General features: G+C 42.6%; 1 protein-coding gene across 1 annotated transcript in view; it reads left to right on the top strand.

The window, feature by feature from the left end:
• Nucleotides 1-2,471: 2,471 nt before the first annotated feature.
• Nucleotides 2,472-19,611, top strand: part of PDE6C (phosphodiesterase 6C) — a 55,785-nt gene continuing 38,645 nt past the window's right edge. The window contains exons 1-7 of the mRNA XM_030941198.1: nt 2,472-3,140; nt 10,580-10,732; nt 10,839-10,928; nt 11,880-12,020; nt 15,630-15,704; nt 17,014-17,078; nt 17,182-17,248. Of these exons, the coding sequence (XP_030797058.1) occupies nt 2,661-3,140; nt 10,580-10,732; nt 10,839-10,928; nt 11,880-12,020; nt 15,630-15,704; nt 17,014-17,078; nt 17,182-17,248 (1,071 nt within the window). The 5' untranslated portion in view covers nt 2,472-2,660. The remainder of the gene's footprint in view (nt 3,141-10,579; nt 10,733-10,838; nt 10,929-11,879; nt 12,021-15,629; nt 15,705-17,013; nt 17,079-17,181; nt 17,249-19,611) is intronic.

Genomic DNA, 19,611 nt, shown 5'->3' with positions numbered 1-19,611 from the left:
CAATAGCTAGAATGGTGCCTTGCTTATAACAATCAATAGACAAATGTTGAAAGAAGGAACAAATGAGGCCAGGTGAAGTGGCTCACATCTGTAATTCCAGCACTTTGGGAGGCCAAGGTGGGCAGATCACCTAAGGAGTTCAAGACCAGCCTGGCCAACATGGTGAAACCTTGTCTCTACTAAAAACACAAAAAAATGTAGCCAGGCGTGGTGGCGTGTACCTATAATCCCAGCTACTTTGGAGGCTGACACAAGAGAATTGCTTGAACCCAGGAGGCAGAGGTTGCAGTGAGCCAAGATCACCCCTGGGTGACAGAGGGAGACTCCATCTCAAACCCCCCCCCCCCACAAAAAAGAATGAACAAATGAACAAATGAACAAATCTCTAACTAGTTATGAAAATAAAAGAATGCTGACGATAATAGGATCTTTCTTTTTCAAATTAATATTCACTTTTATAAGATTATGAAATATGAACATATATGGGCATTTTATTTTTTCTAAGTATAAGTCTGTATATGAAATGCAAATATGTGTTTTTCCCTCTCTGTTTCAGGAGGGAAGGATGAAACCAGGAAATCGTGAGCATGCCACATACTTTTGGGAGAAGTAGGAACTGTGCCATGAGTCACACAAAACAACTAGGTAGAAAAGAGTGCCCAAAATTGTTAGATGAGGAGGATGGTCCCATAGGAGGGGTGACTCAGTTGACTCAACTCTCTCATGGGAAATATACCTCTGCATTATCCTATTTATTATAATAGGATGTTATGAAGTAAATAGTCATCCAATGAGGAACCTCCTGAGACTAGAGTTGAGTGTGACATAGGATAGTCCAAGAAAATGTGTGCACCTGACAAGGTGCTTTGAGGTAGCAGGTGGAACTCAATCATAAGAAGTGGCATAACTCAACAAATGACTGTTTGAGTTCTGTACCCCTGGGAACACCATGTTTCCCACCAAGAATCTCTCAATTCTCAACAGGGAATGTGCAATCTCAACGGATCTCTTTTTCTTTTATGACCAATAAGATTACTATCTCTCAGGCTGATGCGGGTGGATCACCTGAAGTTGGGAATTCGAGACCAGCCTGGCCAACATGGTAAAACCCTGTCTGTACTAAAAATACAAAAATTAGCTGGGCGTGGTGGCACCCACCTGTAGTCCCAGCTACTTGGGAGGCTAAGGCAGGAGGATCACTTGAACCCAGGAGACGGAGGTTGCAGTGAGCTGAGATCACACCACTGCACTCCAGCCTGGTGACACAGTGAGACTCCGTCTCAAAAAAAAAAAAAAAAATTACTATCTCTCTAGAGAGGTAAAGCTTAGAGAACTTGATGAAACTCATAGGGTTTCTATTTTTGAAGCAAACTTAAATGTGGGTGTAACAATAATTTTTAGAGTCACTGTAACATGTGTGTGTTTTCCACTTAAGAGAATTTGTCATATTAAGTTTGTAGTTTTATTGAAGTATTTAAAACACCTTGACTAAGTTTGAAACCAACATTTAAGTATCGAAGGCAATTGGTTCATGAATTAATAGTTTGAATTATTAGTTGCATAATAGTGTTTAAATATTTGAGGAAATGTGTTTAATAGATGTAAAAGCTTAGTAAAGTGAACATTAAATAAAACTAAGTAGTGGTAAGTGTTCTTTCTATGCCAGTAGCCCCTGAGATGTTAAGGATCCTAGCAACAGACAAGATATCTATCATCTAGTAGATTTAGTAGACTGTATGTTGGAGCAAAATCTCATGACGTCTGGCTATTACTATTGAAAACAAAATCCTAAATAATATACTTAGCAGAAAAACCCAGCTAGTAACTATGTAGGTTACCTTTTGTAATTACAGTCTCTCGACAAGGGTTATTATTCAATTCATGACTTGATTAGGTTTGGATCATTGGCAAATGTTTTGCTATGTCCACCTCTTTAGTAATAAGCTTGAGGCTTATTCCTTTAAAACACTTCTGAGGTCAAGCTTTCTAAAGTGAGGGGGATTGAGAGGTGAGGGTTTTAGAGAAAGAGGAGGCCAAGCAACCTTGGTGATCAAAAGACTTAAGAAAAGGAAAGATTCATATTCACCTTTATGTTGTGGTGATGCTAAACGGTTCCATATTCCCCAGATGTTCATTGAAGTTGCTATATAAACAAAAACAATCCAAGCACTTCTGAGGTCTAAATAGTTTTACTTCCTATAGCTATCATACAAGAATGATTCAAGGTGCCAATTGTTGCCGATGTCATGTCATTCATGGATATGTCAGTGATTCTTCCGTGCTGCGGACAGCAGCTGACATTCAGTTATTTTTTCTGGAATAGACACCTCAACTTGCTACTTGCTGGGCTGATCTAAGATGCTCTGAAGATTCGCTGGGGACTTATGAGCTACTAATGCTCAGGGATTTACTGTCCTGAAGAACTCTTTAATCCTCTGCTTCCTGAATCCCACCCTAAGCCAGTGCCTTCTGTCACATCCCAAGAGTTACAGGCAGTTTGAAAGCTCTGCTTTCTGCTTGACCTTTGGAAGTCCTATGAGGGACCATTTACAGTTTCCTTAGTAATTTCCACAAGGATGTATTTCCTTCTCATCACTCTGCCTCAGGTAGTGCTCTGAAGGTCGTCCTTTCTGAGCAACAGCAGCAAAGCAAGCCGCACCATGGGTGAGATCAACCAAGATGCCGTGGAGAAATACCTGGAGGAGAACCCTCAGTTTGCTAAGGAGTATTTTGACAGGAAGTTGCGGGTGGAGGTGCTGGGAGAAATCTTCAAGAACAGCCAGGTGCCAGTCCAGTCCAGCATGTCCTTTTCTGAGCTGACCCAGGTGGAGGAGTCGGCCCTGTGCTTGGAGCTGCTGTGGACCGTGCAGGAGGAGGAGGGCACCCCAGAGCAGGGGGTTCACAGGGCCCTGCAGAGGCTGGCCCACCTGCTCCAGGCTGACCGCTGCAGCATGTTCCTGTGCCGGTCCCGGAACGGCGTACCTGAGGTGGCCTCTAGGTTGCTGGATGTCACCCCCACCTCCAAGTTTGACGACAACCTGGTGGGTCCTGACAAAGAAGTTGTGTTTCCACTGGACATTGGGATAGTGGGTTGGGCTGCTCACACGAAGAAAACTCATAATGTCCCAGATGTGAAAAAGGTAGGTGGCATTATGACAGTGGGGCAGAGGTCTTGGCAGGGTCAGGGAGGAACCAATGGGAAAGAGAGATAGTGCTATCCTTGTGGCATTAGTTTGGCAATCATCGGGGGAATGTGGGTGGCAGGGAAGAGGATCAGTCAGTCCTAGTGTTGCCAAATTTAGCAAATGAAATTTCAAGTTGCCCAGTTGAACTTGAATTTCAGATAAACAATGATTTATTATTTTCTGAAGCGTAAGTATGTCCCATGTAAAGTTGGGCACTTTATCAGGCGATCCTACCTGGACCTGGTGCATTCCACACCCCCTCCCTTACACCTCCTCCAGTGCTCTGGAGGACTTTCCTTTTCACAACACCAGCAAAGCAAACCACCCCACCAGGGAGATGGGCCAACGTGCCCAGATGCCAAAACTTGTCAACTGCTCCCCATGCCTCTCATTCACAGTCCTTTGAAAACATTCAGGTTTGTTGGATAGATTTGCTAGTAAATCAGTGCTTTCATCTATCAACCAAATGTGGAAAAAAAAAATGATGCCATTTGAAAGTTCAGCTGTTCAAATTTGGAATTCATTACATATGTGAATTTAGGTGATGATTAAGTGCAATTGACCACTCCCACTGCTCCATAACCCAGATCTTTCAAGAATGAATTCCAATCATGTAAGTGGGACATTTGGACCCTCTTGAAGACCAACAGCATACTGCACAAATACAAGGCATTGAGATGACCCTTATAGAAGTAGAAAAACTTTATTCTTACCATTAGAATACATGTTCATTTTTTAAAAATTGTAAGATACAAATAAACCAAAGGAGGAAATGCTAATCACCCATCATCCCTCCCCTCAGCAATAATCAAGGGTACCAGCTTGGAGATTCTCCTGGCAGCTCCTTCTCTACACATGTGTTCCATTATTACCGTTTACCATTAACAAAAAGGGAGAAGTGGATTATGATGGAACAGAGTTGAATGGAAACAGCCTGTGAAATGCTTTCTGTGCAGGGGTGAATAGCGCAGCTGGAGAGGCAGGAGGATAATCTCCTAAATGCCTCCTGAAGCTGATTACAGGGGGAGGGTCACACAGACCCAAGAGGTATGAAAGTCGTCAAACATGAGCAACTCTGCAAACAACCACAGAACACTGCTCAGGTGCAAGGGTTACTGTGGGGCCCGGTAGGGCCTTCAGTCCTGAATAATTCCTCCTTTCAGTGAGTTTAAGCTGGGTTAAGTTTGCTTTTGAGGCTGACTGTGGCTCAGATGTCTAAACAGATGCGGTTCCTTAGGGAAAAGTTCTCTAGACAACCAACTGGAAGGCAATGTCCGCACATCCTGAGGTTTTTCTCATGGGAAGATGCTCCTTGAGGGTCCTGAACTGAGCCCATCCCCAGTAGCACACCAAACTCTAAAAAGTGACATTCAGGAATTATTTTGAAAGGCTTTTAAAGAAGAGATGGGTAAAATGATTTCTGCTCTTATACTTTGATGAGCCCAGTTCTCCGTGGTGAGAAGGAAATAAGAGCATGGAGCTGCTTGGAGGTGGTTTTGGTCTGCGGCTATCCATGGTGAGCATCATGGCATGGACAGAGCACTTCATCTGGGAGTGGGGAGTCTCTCCTCTCTTCTCTGGAGGGCTCCTGGCTGTTCTGGGTGGGACACAGAGAAATGTGTGTTGAAGACAGATACGGTTCTGTGCTTACGGGAAAGACAGAGGCCTCATTGGTTCTTCATTTCAACTGCTTCTTCATTTTTTTTCCCCTCTAGAGTGGGGATTTCCAACTCTGGCTGTACATTAAAACCACATTAAGCTGTGTGCAGTGGCTCATGCCTGTAATCCCAGCACTGTGGGAGGCCAAGATGGGTGAATGGCTTAAGCCCAGGAGTTTGAAACCTGCCTGGCCAACATAGGAAACCCCCATCTCTACCAAAAATACAAAAATAAACCAGGAATGGTGGTGTGTGCCTGGAGTCCCAGCTACTTGGAAGGTTGAGATGGGAGGATGGCTTGAGCCTGGGAGCCTGAGGCTGCAGTGAGCTGTGTTCACACACTGAACTCCAGTCTGGGTGACAGAATGAAACCCTGTCTCAAAAAACAAACATAATCCAGAAAACCATATCGGTGGCTTTACTGTTACAGTGGACTATCAAAAATTAGAATTCAGGCATTAGTATTTTTATTTTATTATTTTATGATTTATTTATTTATTTATTTTTGAGACAGAGTCTTGCTCCATCACCCGGGCTGGAGTGCAATGGTACAATCTTGGCTCACTGCAACATCTGCCTCCTGGGTTCAAGCAAGTCTCCTGCCTCGGCCTCCTGAGTAGCTGGGACTACAGGTGTGCGCCACCATGCCTGGCTAATTTTTGTATTTTTAGCAGAAATGGGGTTTCACCATGTTGGCCAGGCTGGTACTAAACTCTTGATCTCAGGTGATCCACCCGCCTCGGCCTCTCAAAGTGCTGGGATTATAGGCGTGAGCTACTGTGCCCGGCCCAGGCATTGGTATTTTTAAAGAGCTCCCCCAAGTACTTCTAATATGCAGCCAATGTTGAAAACCACTGGTCTATTGGGTGAGCAGATACAGGAGGAGGAAGTGAATTTCAAATCAACTGTAGAATATTAGAGATGGAAGGGGCTTATCAAGTCTTTAGCCCTGTCTAATGGAGGGCTCTGTCCAATGGAGGACAGGAAGTTGAGGCCACAGGAGTTGTATCTCCCCGGCATCCACGGTATGTGTCTGTGGATGAGAAGGGTTGGAACAGAGGTAGCTGAGTATGTGTCCAGTGCTCTGTTTGCCTACCTTACACCCCTGCAGTTTCACATGCTTTAACCACTGCAGTAAGATTTGCAACGGGAAAGGAAGTAGAAACTAATGTTTCCAATGAAATATCTGATTAATTCTTCCTCTTTTCATTGCACTTGGCAATTTAAACAACGTTCTCTGACAAGGATCATATTTTTTATTTCCAGCCTATGTAGTAGGAATCGTTCAAAGTCAGGTAGACAGGATGTGGCAGATCTGGGGCAATAACTCAGGTCTTGGAGGCTTCCCTCTTTCTACCACACCCCTGACCACACACAACTTTCCTCTGATTAGCAGTGTGGGCGCAGGTGAGGGAAAGACTTCTCACGCCTAGACAAAGGTACAGAGCTACATACTCCCAGCCTTGGAGGGTCCATGAAGGTAACAGGGAAGCCATTGGTATAGGGAGAGGGCTTTGGCATCAAAGCTAGGTGCAGATCTATGTCTGTGACTTAGTAACTGTGTGATGGAGTTTCTACCCCTAAGAAATGGAGATAAGCCAATGTACATATTAAATGTGTATAAAGGACCTGACTCATAGCAGATGCTCAATAAATGATAGCCGTGATAATATTGTCATTATGCCAGTAGGGGTTTAGGAGCTGGATATGGTTGGCCAAAAAAGGATCAATGACTATTGCCTGTTTTAAAACAAGCTGAAGGCAGGAAGACTTTTTCTTTTTTGAGAAGGGGTCTCGCTCTGTCACCAGGCTGGAGTGCAATGGCCCGACCTCGGCTCACTGCAACCTCTGCCTCCCAAGTTCAAGTCATTCTCCTGCCTCAGCCTCCTCAGTAGCTGGGATTACAGGCACGCACCACCATGCCCAGCTAATTTTTGTATTTTTAGTAGAGACAGGGTTTCACCTTGTTGGCCAGGCTGGTCTCGAACTCCTGACCTTGTGGTCTGCCCATGTAGGCCTCCCAAAGTGCTGAGAGGAAGACTTTTACCAATAGGAAACTGAGAGATATCCTCTTTAAGTTGTTTCTTTCTCTATTGGGAAAACTGTCCATAAACTATGGGTGATCCTGATTCTGACTGTGGTTTAAAAGTCCTCCTTCCTCTTTCTTTCCTCCTCTACTTCTGCCTTGGATCTCAGGGGTTAAGGGTATTTAATCAGGATTTAGCAATACTGACATCTGATGAGGGGTCAGGCCTCCTGTTGCTCTAAACAATGTTCTCCAGCTGCCTTCAAGGGCTTCTCTGAAGAACCATCAAGGGAGACACACAGGATTTATGCAAAGAAACTTCACTAAAGATTTTTTGAGCTAGTGAAAATAAAACACAAAAACCCGTTCCCCATGTCCATCCTGTAACTTGATGGCTGGTTTATCTAGGGCTTTCGATGCAATAATAAGCAAGTATTAAATTTTGAAACTTGCAAGCCATTTTCTCAAAACAGTCCATTGAACTTAAGAACATTTCCTTGTGTTTAGAATCTGGAATAAAGTGGCATTAAGTTTGAAGTCGCAGAGTGAAATGTGTTTGCAAAGAAGTCCTGCCAGCCAAGCGCGGTGGCTCACGCCTGTAATCTCAGCACTTTGGGAGGCTGAGGCTGGTGGATCACCTGAGGTCAGGAGTTTGAGACTAGCCTGGCCAACATGGCAAAAACCTGTCTCTACTAAAAATACAAAAATTAGCCAGGTGTGGTGGTGAGCGCCTGTAATCCCAGCTACTCAGGAGGCTGAGGCAGGAGAATTGCTCGAACCCGGAAGGCGGAGGCTGCACTGAGCCAAGATCATGCCATTGCATTGTAGCTTGGGCAACAAGAGCGAAACTCCATCTCAAAAAAAAAGTCCTGGCTAACTTCATCCCATGGCGCATGTTTCTGGTATTTCGATGATTCCTTTAGTGCCCAGGCTGTGTAAATGAAGGTGGTATGATCTACATGGATAACAGGGTGGAAGGGAAACAATGGGAGCTGGCCTAGACAAGCAGCAGATTAAGAGAAGGAATGTAACAAAGCCTGCAGACACTTTGGTCTGAGGGTGAAGATCCTATGGGGAAACAGAGAGAAGTAACAGATAAAGTGGATAGAAAAGAAATGTGGTTCGTGGTGGCTTGAGGGAGTGTGCTGGCCCTCTGGAGGAAGGGTGCTCCGCAGGATGGGAGGCATACATCCAGCTACGGGCATCTGATTTCTGCAGTAAGTTGAATTGGCTAGAAAAATTAAAGCTAGAAACAAAATGGTAATTGCAAAAGAACTACTTCTCATTCAGGAAAGCCTAGAAAAGTACTAAGTTTCTCTTCCCCGTACTTACTGAATATCTAACTATGTGCCAGACACTTTTTTTCCTAAGTGCTCAGCCTATACTTTGTTATTCTATCTTCACATCAGGAATTCTAGGCAGTAGATGGAAGTGTTACCCCTATTTTCAGATTAGAAAACGAGGACACGGAAGGAAGGTAAGTCACACACCCAGGACCATACAGCTAGTACATTGGGGCCCAGTTTCAGCCAAGAAAGTCTGACTCCAATACCTTCCTTGCCTTTATGCAATGCTGACGCCTAAAGAGTTGGTTTGTGTGTTTCCACTTTGGGAAAGGTATAGAAGAGATCTGGGCTGAGGGGCTGCCTTGATCCCCTTTCCATCACACATTTCCTCTGAGAGCAGCACCATTTCTGGTGATTCCCCATTGGGTTGAGCCTAAGAATTACCCGGGCCACGTAAAAGTGCAGGTTCCACTGTAGGAGATTAGGATTCAGTGCATCTGCTGCATTAATCTCCAGGTGATTCTGAGGCATGTTTTAGGACTGCTAATCTCATTTGAGCTCTGTGAGTTCTATTGGCCAGCCAGCCCTTGTTCCCTGGTGGAAACTCTAGCCTGGAAATGCACACAGAAAATCCTTACATTTTTTTTCTTCAGGAAACCAGACAGAATCCAGTCTCCAAGGTTTGTGCTGCTTTTAGAGGCACTGCCAACACAGGGAAATGAAAATAATACAACTGCGGAAGGAACACCACACTAATTTTGGCCAACAAGTCTCAGAGTTAAGGCTGAGAGTTCAGTTCTAACTGCAGTCCTAGGTTCAAAGGGAAAAATGCCATGACCCAAGGAAGGCTGGGTCTAAACTCACCTTAAGTGGCTATTCTCTGAAATGACAACTAATAAGATAATTGCCTTCCTCGACCTTTTTCTCAAGCCCTCCCATTTGTGCACTTCTCTAGACTCATCGCTCAGCCTCTGCAGTGGCCAGTGGATTAGAATCATCTCTCGAATCTACTCTAAGAGGCCTGAATCTGGGAAGATCCACTTTCCTCTCTCCCAAAGAAAGAAAGAAAAAAAAATAGGAATGAAAAACATAAGCTTGGTAGAACATTAAAAACCTGATAAGCATCTGATGCTGGCAAGCGGGTAGTCCTCAGTCCTTTCACACAGGCTCAGTGGAAGTTAGAATGTGAACCTTTCTTTTTCTTTCCCTTTTTCTTTTCTTTCTTTCTTTCTTTTTTTTTTTTTTGAGACAGAGTTTTGCTCTTGTTGCTCAGGCTGGAGTACAATGGCACAATCTTGGCTTACTGCAACCTCCACCTCCCGGGTTCAAGTGACTCTTCTGTCTCAGCCTCCTGAGTAGCGGGGATTACAGGGGCACACCACCATTCTTGGCATTTTTGTATTTTAGTAGAGATAGGGTTTCATCATGTTGGCCAGGCTGGTCTCGAACTCCTGACCTCAGGTGATCCGCCTGCCTCGGCCTCCTAAAGTACTGGGATTACAGGCGTGAACCACTGCGCCCAGCCACGGAATGTGAACCTTTCATCAAAGTAATCTATGTAAATAAAAACTGTATGTTCCTGTTGATCCAGCAAAAGGGATTTCATTTTTTGGGAATCTATCACATAAAAATAAAAGTAAGAAGGATTAGTGCAGTACTGTTGGTAGTGGGGAGAACTATAAACAGGCAGAATCAATAGAGGACAGTTGAGTGGATCGTACAGCACCCAGAGTGGAGTAGTGTGCACGAATCCAAGAGGTGAGTTCACATCCATATGCACTGGTCTTCAGGGAAGTCTGTAAGACATTGTTAAGTGATAAAACTATTATAAGCAATTAGAAAAGCAAATTTTAGAAAAAATAGATAATTCTTTGTTCAAGCACAGAGAAAGGCATAGAAGGAGACACAACAGCAGTTAGCAGAGATTTCTTCTAGTAGGCTAGATTGGGGGGAATGATAATTTTTGTTTTATGTTATGACATATGGATTGATGATTTCAAGTGCATGTTTTCCCTTTGTAATGAGAGAGAAGCGCTCTATGAACTGTGTCTGTATTCCTAGCTGTGCTCTCCTTCCCTGCATGCACTTGCTGTCTATTGTAACCCTGTGCCTTCCCCTCTTTTCCTCTTAGCACCTCACTTTCCACTTGGCTGTCTCATCACCTCTTTTCTTTTGGCCCAACCTCAGCCTAACCTAAATAGGCCATAGCTCAGGTGGGAAGCGCTTATTCTGAAATGGGCAATTCCATTCTATGCAGTCATAGGATGGCAGGTGGAGTGGGATTGTTTGCTGGGGACCACTGTACTGGAGCCCTGATTATCTGTTGGTAGCATTTAAATGAGAGAGAATGATCTGTCATCATCCCTAGATCTACCACTCTATGATTCTGTGCCACTTTGGCAAACGTGTGACTATCTCTTTCAGAACAGCCATTTTTCTGACTTCATGGACAAGCAAACTGGATATGTCACTAAGAACCTGCTGGCAACCCCGATCGTGATGGGCAAGGAGGTTCTTGCTGTGATCATGGCAGTTAACAAAGTAAATGCATCTGAATTTTCCAAACAGGATGAAGAGGTAATGCTAACCATGGGCATCTTGTTGGAGGCTCGGGAAATTTATTTGTTGTATAACCAAAGAAAAGATATCACAACTCTAACTTATTCTTCTCTGCCATCTGTAGGTCTTTTCCAAATACCTCAACTTTGTGTCTATCATCCTAAAGCTTCATCATACCAGCTACATGTACAATATTGAATCCCGAAGAAGCCAGGTAAAAGGAAGGCAGCATTAATCATTCCACGCTGACCTATTCTGACAAAGCCGCCCAGAGACAACAAATTCAGACCCCTCCTATTCCTCCTGGGGGTTTAAGCCACGTGGAGCAGACCCCCAAACTTCAGTCCCAAGTGTCCTCTCATGATCTTCCTGCCACTCTCCCCACCCACACTCCCCTGCACCCCAAGCTCTGCAGTTGTGTGCACAACTGGCTTGGCTTTCTTCAGTCTAGATCCCAAGTGGATTTGGCATTTCTGTCTATGAAATGGTGATGACAATTATGGTACCTACTTCAGATGGTTGTTGTGACTATTAGCGATTACCTCTCACATAAAGCTTGTAGCAATTCCTGGGTCATAGGAAACCTATTAATTTGAGGAGCACATTATTCCTGCTTCCATGAGACAGAGGGATAAAGAGCAATATTGGTACCCAAGATACCTGAGTCTGGCCCACTCTCTGGACCTCAGTTTCCTCACCAGTACAATGCACAGGTAGAGGTTGAGAGGGAGGTTCCTTCCCATTCCAACTCTCCAGGTAAGGTTACCTCCAACTAGTTCAGGATGCATGGAAGGAAGTAGGTGGCTCTCTCCACATGAGGGCCAGCAGGAGCCAGTGGGCCACCAATACTGGATTTTCCACCCAGGGACCATCTTTGCATCCAATTTCAGGGCACTTCCCCTTTGGAGCCAAAACATTTAGACACAGGGACCAATCATAGCTTCTCTCTCTCCATAGACCCGCAGCCTTGCAAAGGTCTACTCATCATGTCACCTAGAGGATCTGAGTAGCTTGTTGGACGTACACATGTTCAAAATCAGAATTACACTTTCAAACGATATGCATTCATTTTATTTGAAGCACCTCATGTTTTCTTGTGGCGAATGCTCTCTCTCTCCATAGCATACTTTATTCTAACTGTTTTCTTTTTGATACCTACTTTCAGATCCTTATGTGGTCAGCCAATAAAGTATTTGAAGAACTCACAGATGTCGAGCGACAGTTTCACAAAGCGCTCTACACAGTTAGAACGTATCTGAACTGTGAACGATACTCTATTGGACTGCTGGACATGACCAAGGAGAAGGTTCTTATTATTCTAGACATTTTGCCTCATCTAACATTGCCTATAAAACATACACCACAGGAAATGTGATCCTCAAAAAACATACACTATGTAAATAATTAGTCATGATTGATCACAAGAACAGAGGTAAAAATGTGTGTCTTGGAGCAAAAAAGATGTAGGCTTGAATCTTGGTTTTTCCACTTCCTAGCAGTATGGGTTTTCAGCAAGTCTGTTTTTTTTTTTTACACTAATTAATAGACTATTTTTAGAGTGGTATTGACAGAAAAATTGATTAGAAAGTATAGAGTTTCCTCTTCCCTCCCAATCTCCTCTCTCAGTTTCTCTGTTATTAACATCTTGCATTAGTGTGGTGTGATGAATCAATATTGATATATTATTATTAACTAAAGTCCATAGTTTACATAAGAGTTCATCCTTTGTGCAGTTCTCTGAATTCTGACAAATGTGTAATGTTATATATCTGCTATTACAGTATCAGACAGATTAGTTTCAGTGCCTCAAAGCCCTCTATGCTTCACATATTCAACCTTCCCTCACTCCCCTAAACTCCTGGTAGCCACTATTTTTTTTTTTTTTTTTTTTTTTTTTTTACTGTTTCTATAGTTTTGGCTTTTTCCAGAATGCCATATAGTTGGAATCATATAGTATGTAGCATTTTCAGACTGGCTTTTCACTTTGAAATATGCATTTAAGTTTCCTCCATGTCTTGTCATGACTCAATAGCTAATTTCTTTTTATCATTGAATATTATTCCACTGTATGGCAGGTTTGTTTATCCATTCACCTGTTGAAGGGTATCTTGGTTGTTTCTAATATTTAGTGATTGTGAATAAAGCTGCTGTAATCATTGTAGGTAGGTTTATATGTGTCTATGTTTTCAACTCAATTGGGTAAATACCGAACACAGCAATTGCTGGATTATATTGTAAGACTAATTGATCTTTGTAAGAAACTGGCAGACTGTCTTCCAAAGTGACTTTACTGTTTTGCATGTCTACCAGAAGCACATTCTCACCAGCAGTTGTTAATGTCAGTATTTTGGGTATTAGCAGTTGCTAATGTCAGTATTTGGGGTATCAGTTGTGGTATCTCATTGTTGTTTTAATTTTTAATTCCCCAGTGACATATGATGTTGAGCATCTTCTCATATGTTTACTTGTCATCTGTATATCTTCTCTTTTTTTTTTTTTTTTTTTTTTTTTTTTGAGACGGAGTCTTGCTCTGTCGCCCAGGCTGGAGTGCAGTGGCGAGATCTCAGCTCACTGCAAGCTCCGCCTCCCGGGTTCACGCCATTCTCCTGCCTCAGCCTCCCGAGTAGCTGGGACTACAGGCGCCTGCCACAGCGCCCGGCTAATTTTTGTATTTTTAGTAGAGACGGGGTTTCACCGTGTTAGTCAGGATGGTCTCGATCTCCTGACCTCGTGATCCACCTGTCTCGGCCTCCCAAAGTGCTGGGATTACAGGCTTGAGCCACCGCGTCCGGCTGTATATCTTCTTAGAGAAGGTTTTAATTTCAATTAAGTCTAATTTTTCTACATTTTCTCTCTCATGGATTGTGCTTTTGATGTTGTATGTATGAAGTCTCACCAAACTCATGTTCACCTAGATCTTCTATGTCATCTCCAAGAATTTTTATACTTTTGTGTTCTACATTTAGGTGAATAATCCGTTTCGAGTTATTTTTTGTGAAAGGTACAAGCTCTGTTTCTAGATTCACTTTTTTTTTTTTTACATGTAGATGTTCAGTTGTTCTAACACAATTTGTTGAAAAGACTATCCTTTGTTCATTGCCTTCGCTCCTTTGTCCAAGTTAGCTATATTCGTGAGGGTCTATTTCTGGTTCTCTATTTTGTTTCATTGATTCATTTGTCCATTCTTTCACTAATACCACACTGTCTTGATTATTGCAGCTTTATGGCAAATCTTAAGTCAGGTAGTGTCAGCTCTTTGATTTTGTTCTTCTTGTCAGCAAATCTTTTAACCTACCTGATTCTTGGCTTCTTCATCTGTAAAATGAGGACATCTCTCTTACCGATTGTAAGAATTAGAGATTATATATAGATACATTTTTATATATAAACACTATATGTATATAGTGTCTAGAATTTACATAGTAGGTGGATAATCAATATTATCTTTACCAACTTTAGGTTTCTGTATTCTAAAGAAATTTAATTATTTTAAAGTAGAAATATTGAAACATTTAATATTATTCACAATATAATGCCCTTGTGTTATCTTCTTTAATGATACCATATTATTGATATATTTTTTCTTTTCTTTTCTTTCCTTTTTTTGAGACAGAGTCTCAGTCTGTCACCAGGCTGGAGTGCAGTGGCATGATCTTGGCTCACTGCAACCTCAGCCTCCCAGGTTCAAGCGATTCTCATGTCTCAGTTGCTGGGATTATAGGCCTGTACCACCATGTCCACTAATTTTCTGTATTTTTAGTAGAGACAGGATTTCACCATCTTGGCCAGACTGGTCTTGAACTCCTGTCCTCAAGTGATCCACCCACCTCGGCCTCTCAAAGTGCTGGGATTACAGGTGTGAGCCACCACACCTGGTCTTATTTATATTTCTTTATATTCGTGTGATTGGAAGTTATTTTTTCAGAGTAGTTGTTCTAAGTGGATAAACATAGGATGAAGCACTAGGAGAGCTGGGTTCTGATCTTGGTTCTGGGACTTTCTTGCTGAGTATGTTGGTTAGGATTCTTTTGGCTGGAAGAAATATCAGACACAGCTAAAAGCATCTCTAACAATATGATATTTATTCTCCCACTTAACAAGGTAGGGCAGCGCTAGTACTGACTCAGAGATCAGTGCAGTTGTCAAAATCCAGGTGCTTTCTCTTTCTTCCTGGCAAGGTCTCTGCTACCTGCAGCATGTTGGTGAGGCCTCCTCTTATGGTGGAAAGATGGCTGTTGCAGCTCAAATAATGGCACATAGACATGACACAACTGGGAGGCATTTTCTCCAAATGTCACTCTCATCAGCTTTCATCTGAGGAATACCTTTTGCCAGAGTCTCTTAGCAGACTTCTCCCGTTTCTTCATTTTCCAGAGCTGGGCCACATACCTGCCGTCAAACTGATCTAGGCACCTCATGTAGACCACTCATGAGCTGTGGTCTGATGGAAAATTACCACCTGATACTCAAATCATATCAGGTTATGCTAGCAAGGAAAAGAGGAAGAATGAATGTGGGGTAAAGCTATCAACATTTGGCCACTCAGTGTGACCTTGGCCACGCCTCTTAATCAAACTAGATTTAGCTTAATTGTCTATGAAAGAATTGCTATACATTGAGTACTTTGAACTATGTGTCAGGGTAAATGTTACATCTGTATTATTCGTTTAATCCTCACAACAATTCTTTAGTACAAATTCTATTATTATCCCTATTTTACAGATATAAAAGATTAAGTAACGTGTTCACAGTTAAAAATTCCTAACCAGTATTGCTGGGAATTATAGATCTTTCAGCACTAAAATTCCAGAATTATGTAGATGAACATAAAATATACAAACACAGAAAATTCATATAAGATATGGTAGGTCATGAAACAGTGTGTTTAATGATACTTAAATCTAATTGCCTGCAGGAATTCTACGATGAATGGCCAATCAAGCTGGGAGAAGTAGAGCCTTATAAAGGTCCAAAGACACCTGATGGCAGGGTATGTGCAAATGTCTTCCTTGATGCCGTCTGTGCATGGTGTCAGGTGCTAAAACTAAGAGGCCACAGTGCATAGAGCACTGGCCTGGGAAGACCTGGAGTAGTAGAAACAGCACTAGACAAGGAGTCTGAGGTTCTAGTCCCAGCTCTGCCCCAAGCCAGAGCTATTGGCCCTTGCCTTAACTCATTGTTAAACCTCTCCATTTCCTCTTCCATAAAGCCAGGGCTTGGTAGACCAGTGATTCTCAACAGGGAGGGATGCATCAGAGCCACCTGCACAACATTTGAAAGAAGTACCCGGGCCCTTCTTCAGATATGTGGGATTAGAATCTCTAAGGAAGGGTTGGGTTAGGTTTACTTTCCCCCTTGACTGCAAGCTTCATGAAGGCAGAAACCCCTGTGTCCATAGCACACAGGAAAGAGAAGGGGATGGAATGTGTCCAGGCCTCAGGTTCATCATCTGCCCCATGAAACAGAGAGAATAATTCTCTAGTCCCTTCCAGCTTTGGCAATGTAACCTCCTGTTTCTGAGGCACCTGTTCAGATAAGTCACTGATGAAAGGAGGTTATCGGCCGGGCCCGGTGGCTCAAGCCTGTAATCCCAGCACTTTGGGAGGCCGAGACGGGCGGATCACGAGGTCAGGAGATCGAGACCATCCTGGCTAACACGGTGAAACCCCGTCTCTACTAAAAACTACAAAAAAAAAAACTAGCGGGGCGAGGTGGCGGTGCCTGTAGTCCCAGCTACCCGGGAGGCTGAGGCAGGAGAATGGCGTGAACCCGGGAGGCGGAGCTTGCAGTGAGCTGAGATCCGGCCACAGCACTCCAGCCTGGGTGACAGAGCGAGACTCCGTCTCAAAAAAAAAAAAAAAAAAAAAAAAAAAAGGAGGTTATCGGCTCACTATATATGATGTATAACTGACTGCAGTTGAGAAATGACGTGATTTGTTCTAGTGAAGCTGTTAATGTCAGGTATTTCTAGACAACAAAAGGGATTACTTGAAAATAAAAACAGACTATCTGATGATTTAGTAGCCAGAGATCCCTCTACCCCAAAACTGGGGGCAATTCAACTTTTTAAAAACAAAATTTATTTTAGCCTTGTGCATGTAGATAAACAGCCAATAATATTTCTGGTTTTATTATAAGTGTGTAGTCAGAATAGAAGTAGTTTGATAATTTATGTTACAATATAATGTGGTTGGGAAATAAGGTTCTATTTGTAAGAGTTTTAAAGTACAAGTTCCCCAATGAAAAATGATTTATTTGGGAAATAACATTATTTCCATAATATCCTCTTTCTTTCTTAGGAGGTCAACTTTTATAAAATCATTGATTACATTTTACATGGAAAAGAAGAGATCAAAGTGATTCCGTGAGTATTGACAGGAAGTTGCTGCTGCAGTTGCCATTGTATTTTTGCACACATTGCATTTCTCTATATTGCAATGGTTTTTTTTCTTCTTCTCTTCCCCAAGGACACCTCCTGCAGACCACTGGACGCTCGTTAGTGGGTTGCCAACATATGTTGCTGAAAATGGATTTGTAAGTTATTGAACAAATTCAAATTTTAAATAATATTGTATGAAACTTGTATTAGCTAAGAGATAGATACAGTTGTGAAAGCAAGAATGCATCCAATAAAAGCTAGATGGGCTGGGTGCGTTGGCTCACACCTGTAATCTTAGCACTTTGGGAGGCTGAGGTGGGTGGATCGTCTGAGGTCAGGAGTTCAAGACCAGCCTGACCAACATGATGAAACCCCGACTTTACTAAAAATACAAAATTAGCTGGGCGTGGTGGCACATGCCTGTAATCCCAGCTACTTGGGAGGCTGAGGCAAGAGAATCGCTTGAACCCAGAAGGTGGAGGTTGCAGTGAGCCGAGATTGCGCCATTGCACTCCAGCCTGGGCAACAAAGCAAAACTCCATAGGAAAAGAAAGAAAGAAAAAAAAGCTAGATGATCACTTCCTTTGGCATAGGCCAAAGGAGAGAAGAATCTTGACATTAAAATGTATGTTAACCGGAGACTTCTGAACTCTACACAAAAATATTTAGTCAGCATGAGGAAGATTCCTCCATCCCTCAATTTCTTATTCTGCAGCCACACACATTTCAGATATCCTTTGGAATCCAATGACTATGATTTAATGACTGGGTTTAATTCTATCTCAAGTACATTAGTCAATTTTTTAAAGCATAAATGAGAGGGATGGGGTGGGGATGGTGCGGTATGTGGAACTTTTCAATATTGAGTTAAAAGCTTGGGCCTCTAAGGTCTTGACCCACCTGTAAATGTTCCTATAACATTTAGAACATAATGTTCTTCAAAGAAAGGACTAAGACAGATAATGCTGATGAAAAGTTCAAAAAAGAAGTATAAGCTGCTTTTTGACTCTTCAAAAACACAGTTGAAGCATGCTCAGCCCATCAAATGATGTAATTTATTGAAGTTAGATCATGAAATTAATGTGTGGCATGAAAGATTCCTTAAATTCTTAGGCCATATATGCTTGTAAAAACTTTGAAATATTCTTGTGTTTTCTTTGTAAGCGTACTACAAAAATAGTAGACATGGTTCATTCAATCATTCTTCTTTTTTTTTTTTTTTTTTTTTTTTGAGACGGAGTCTCGCTCTGTCACCCAAGCTGGAGTGCACTGGCCAGATCTCAGCTCACTGCAAGCTCCGCCTCCTGGGTTCACGCCATTCTCCTGCCTCAGCCTCCCAAGTAGCTGGGACTACAGGCGCCCGCCACCTCACCCGGCTAGTTTTTTGTATTTTTTAGTAGAGATGGGGTTTCACCGTGTTAGCCAGGATGGGCTCAATCTCCTGACCTCGTGATCTGCCCGTCTTGGCCTCCCAAAGTGCTGGGATTACAGGCTTGAGCCACCGCGCCTGGCCCAATCATTCTTTTTTTTTTTTTTTTTTTTTACATTTTTATACAGATCAGATGTTTATTTAGTATTGTTTTCATATATGCACTGACTATGTAAAGACAGAGTTAGATGAGCCTCTGAAGACATCTCATATACTCTGGGCTCCCACCGTTTCGGGTTCTTTTAGTGTTTGAGAATTTCCAGCTAATTCTTCAGTCTGCAGTTCACATATTTCACCAGATAAATATGAGCAACCTTTAAATAGTGCTTCCCATAGGGACTCACCTGCTACTGTTGATTCAACTCCAGAGCCTAACCCTTTGCCGTTACCTTTACCTGAAATGGAACCTTTAGTGCCTAGAGTCAAAGAAGTTAAATCTGCTCAGGAAACTCCTGAAAGCTCTCTGGCTGGAAGTCCTGATACTGAATCTCCAGTGTTAGTGAATGACTATGAAGGAGAATCTGGTAATATAAGTCAAAAGTCTGATGAAGAAGATTTTGTAAAAGTTGAAGATTTACCGCTGAAACTGACAATATATTCAGAGGCAGATATAAGGAAGAAAATGGTAGAAGAAGAACAGGCCCAATCATTCTTAGAAAGCACTTACCTTGGGACCGAGAGACAGGCAGAGTTTGGTGAGGTGGGGATTTAAGGAGGGAGCCCTCTTAGATCTTGTTAGATTGTTAGTTTTTTAGGACTTTTGTGAGCAAGTTGTTAAACTGTTGGCAGCTTGAAATCTCCCATGGCGGGAGAATTGGGGCCGTGGATATTGGCAACTGATATAAGCCAAGGATTTCCCCAATTCCCAGCCAGGAGAGCTGATTTCCCCAGCACTCGTTCTGGAGATCACAGTTCTAGTTCCATCCCATAGATTTAAGCAAATCACTTAACCTCTTTAGGTTTCCATTTCTTCATTTTTTTTAAGTGTGAACTTAATTGCTAAGATCCCTTCTGGCTTTAAAATGCTATGATTACTGGGTGTGGTGGCTCACACCTGTAATCCTAGCACTTTGGGAGGCCAAGGCAGGT

Source organism: Rhinopithecus roxellana, chromosome 11, assembly GCF_007565055.1.
Source record: "Rhinopithecus roxellana isolate Shanxi Qingling chromosome 11, ASM756505v1, whole genome shotgun sequence".
In the NCBI taxonomy this organism is placed as follows: domain Eukaryota; kingdom Metazoa; phylum Chordata; class Mammalia; order Primates; family Cercopithecidae; genus Rhinopithecus; species Rhinopithecus roxellana.
This window is presented reverse-complemented; position numbering and strand designations above follow the sequence as displayed.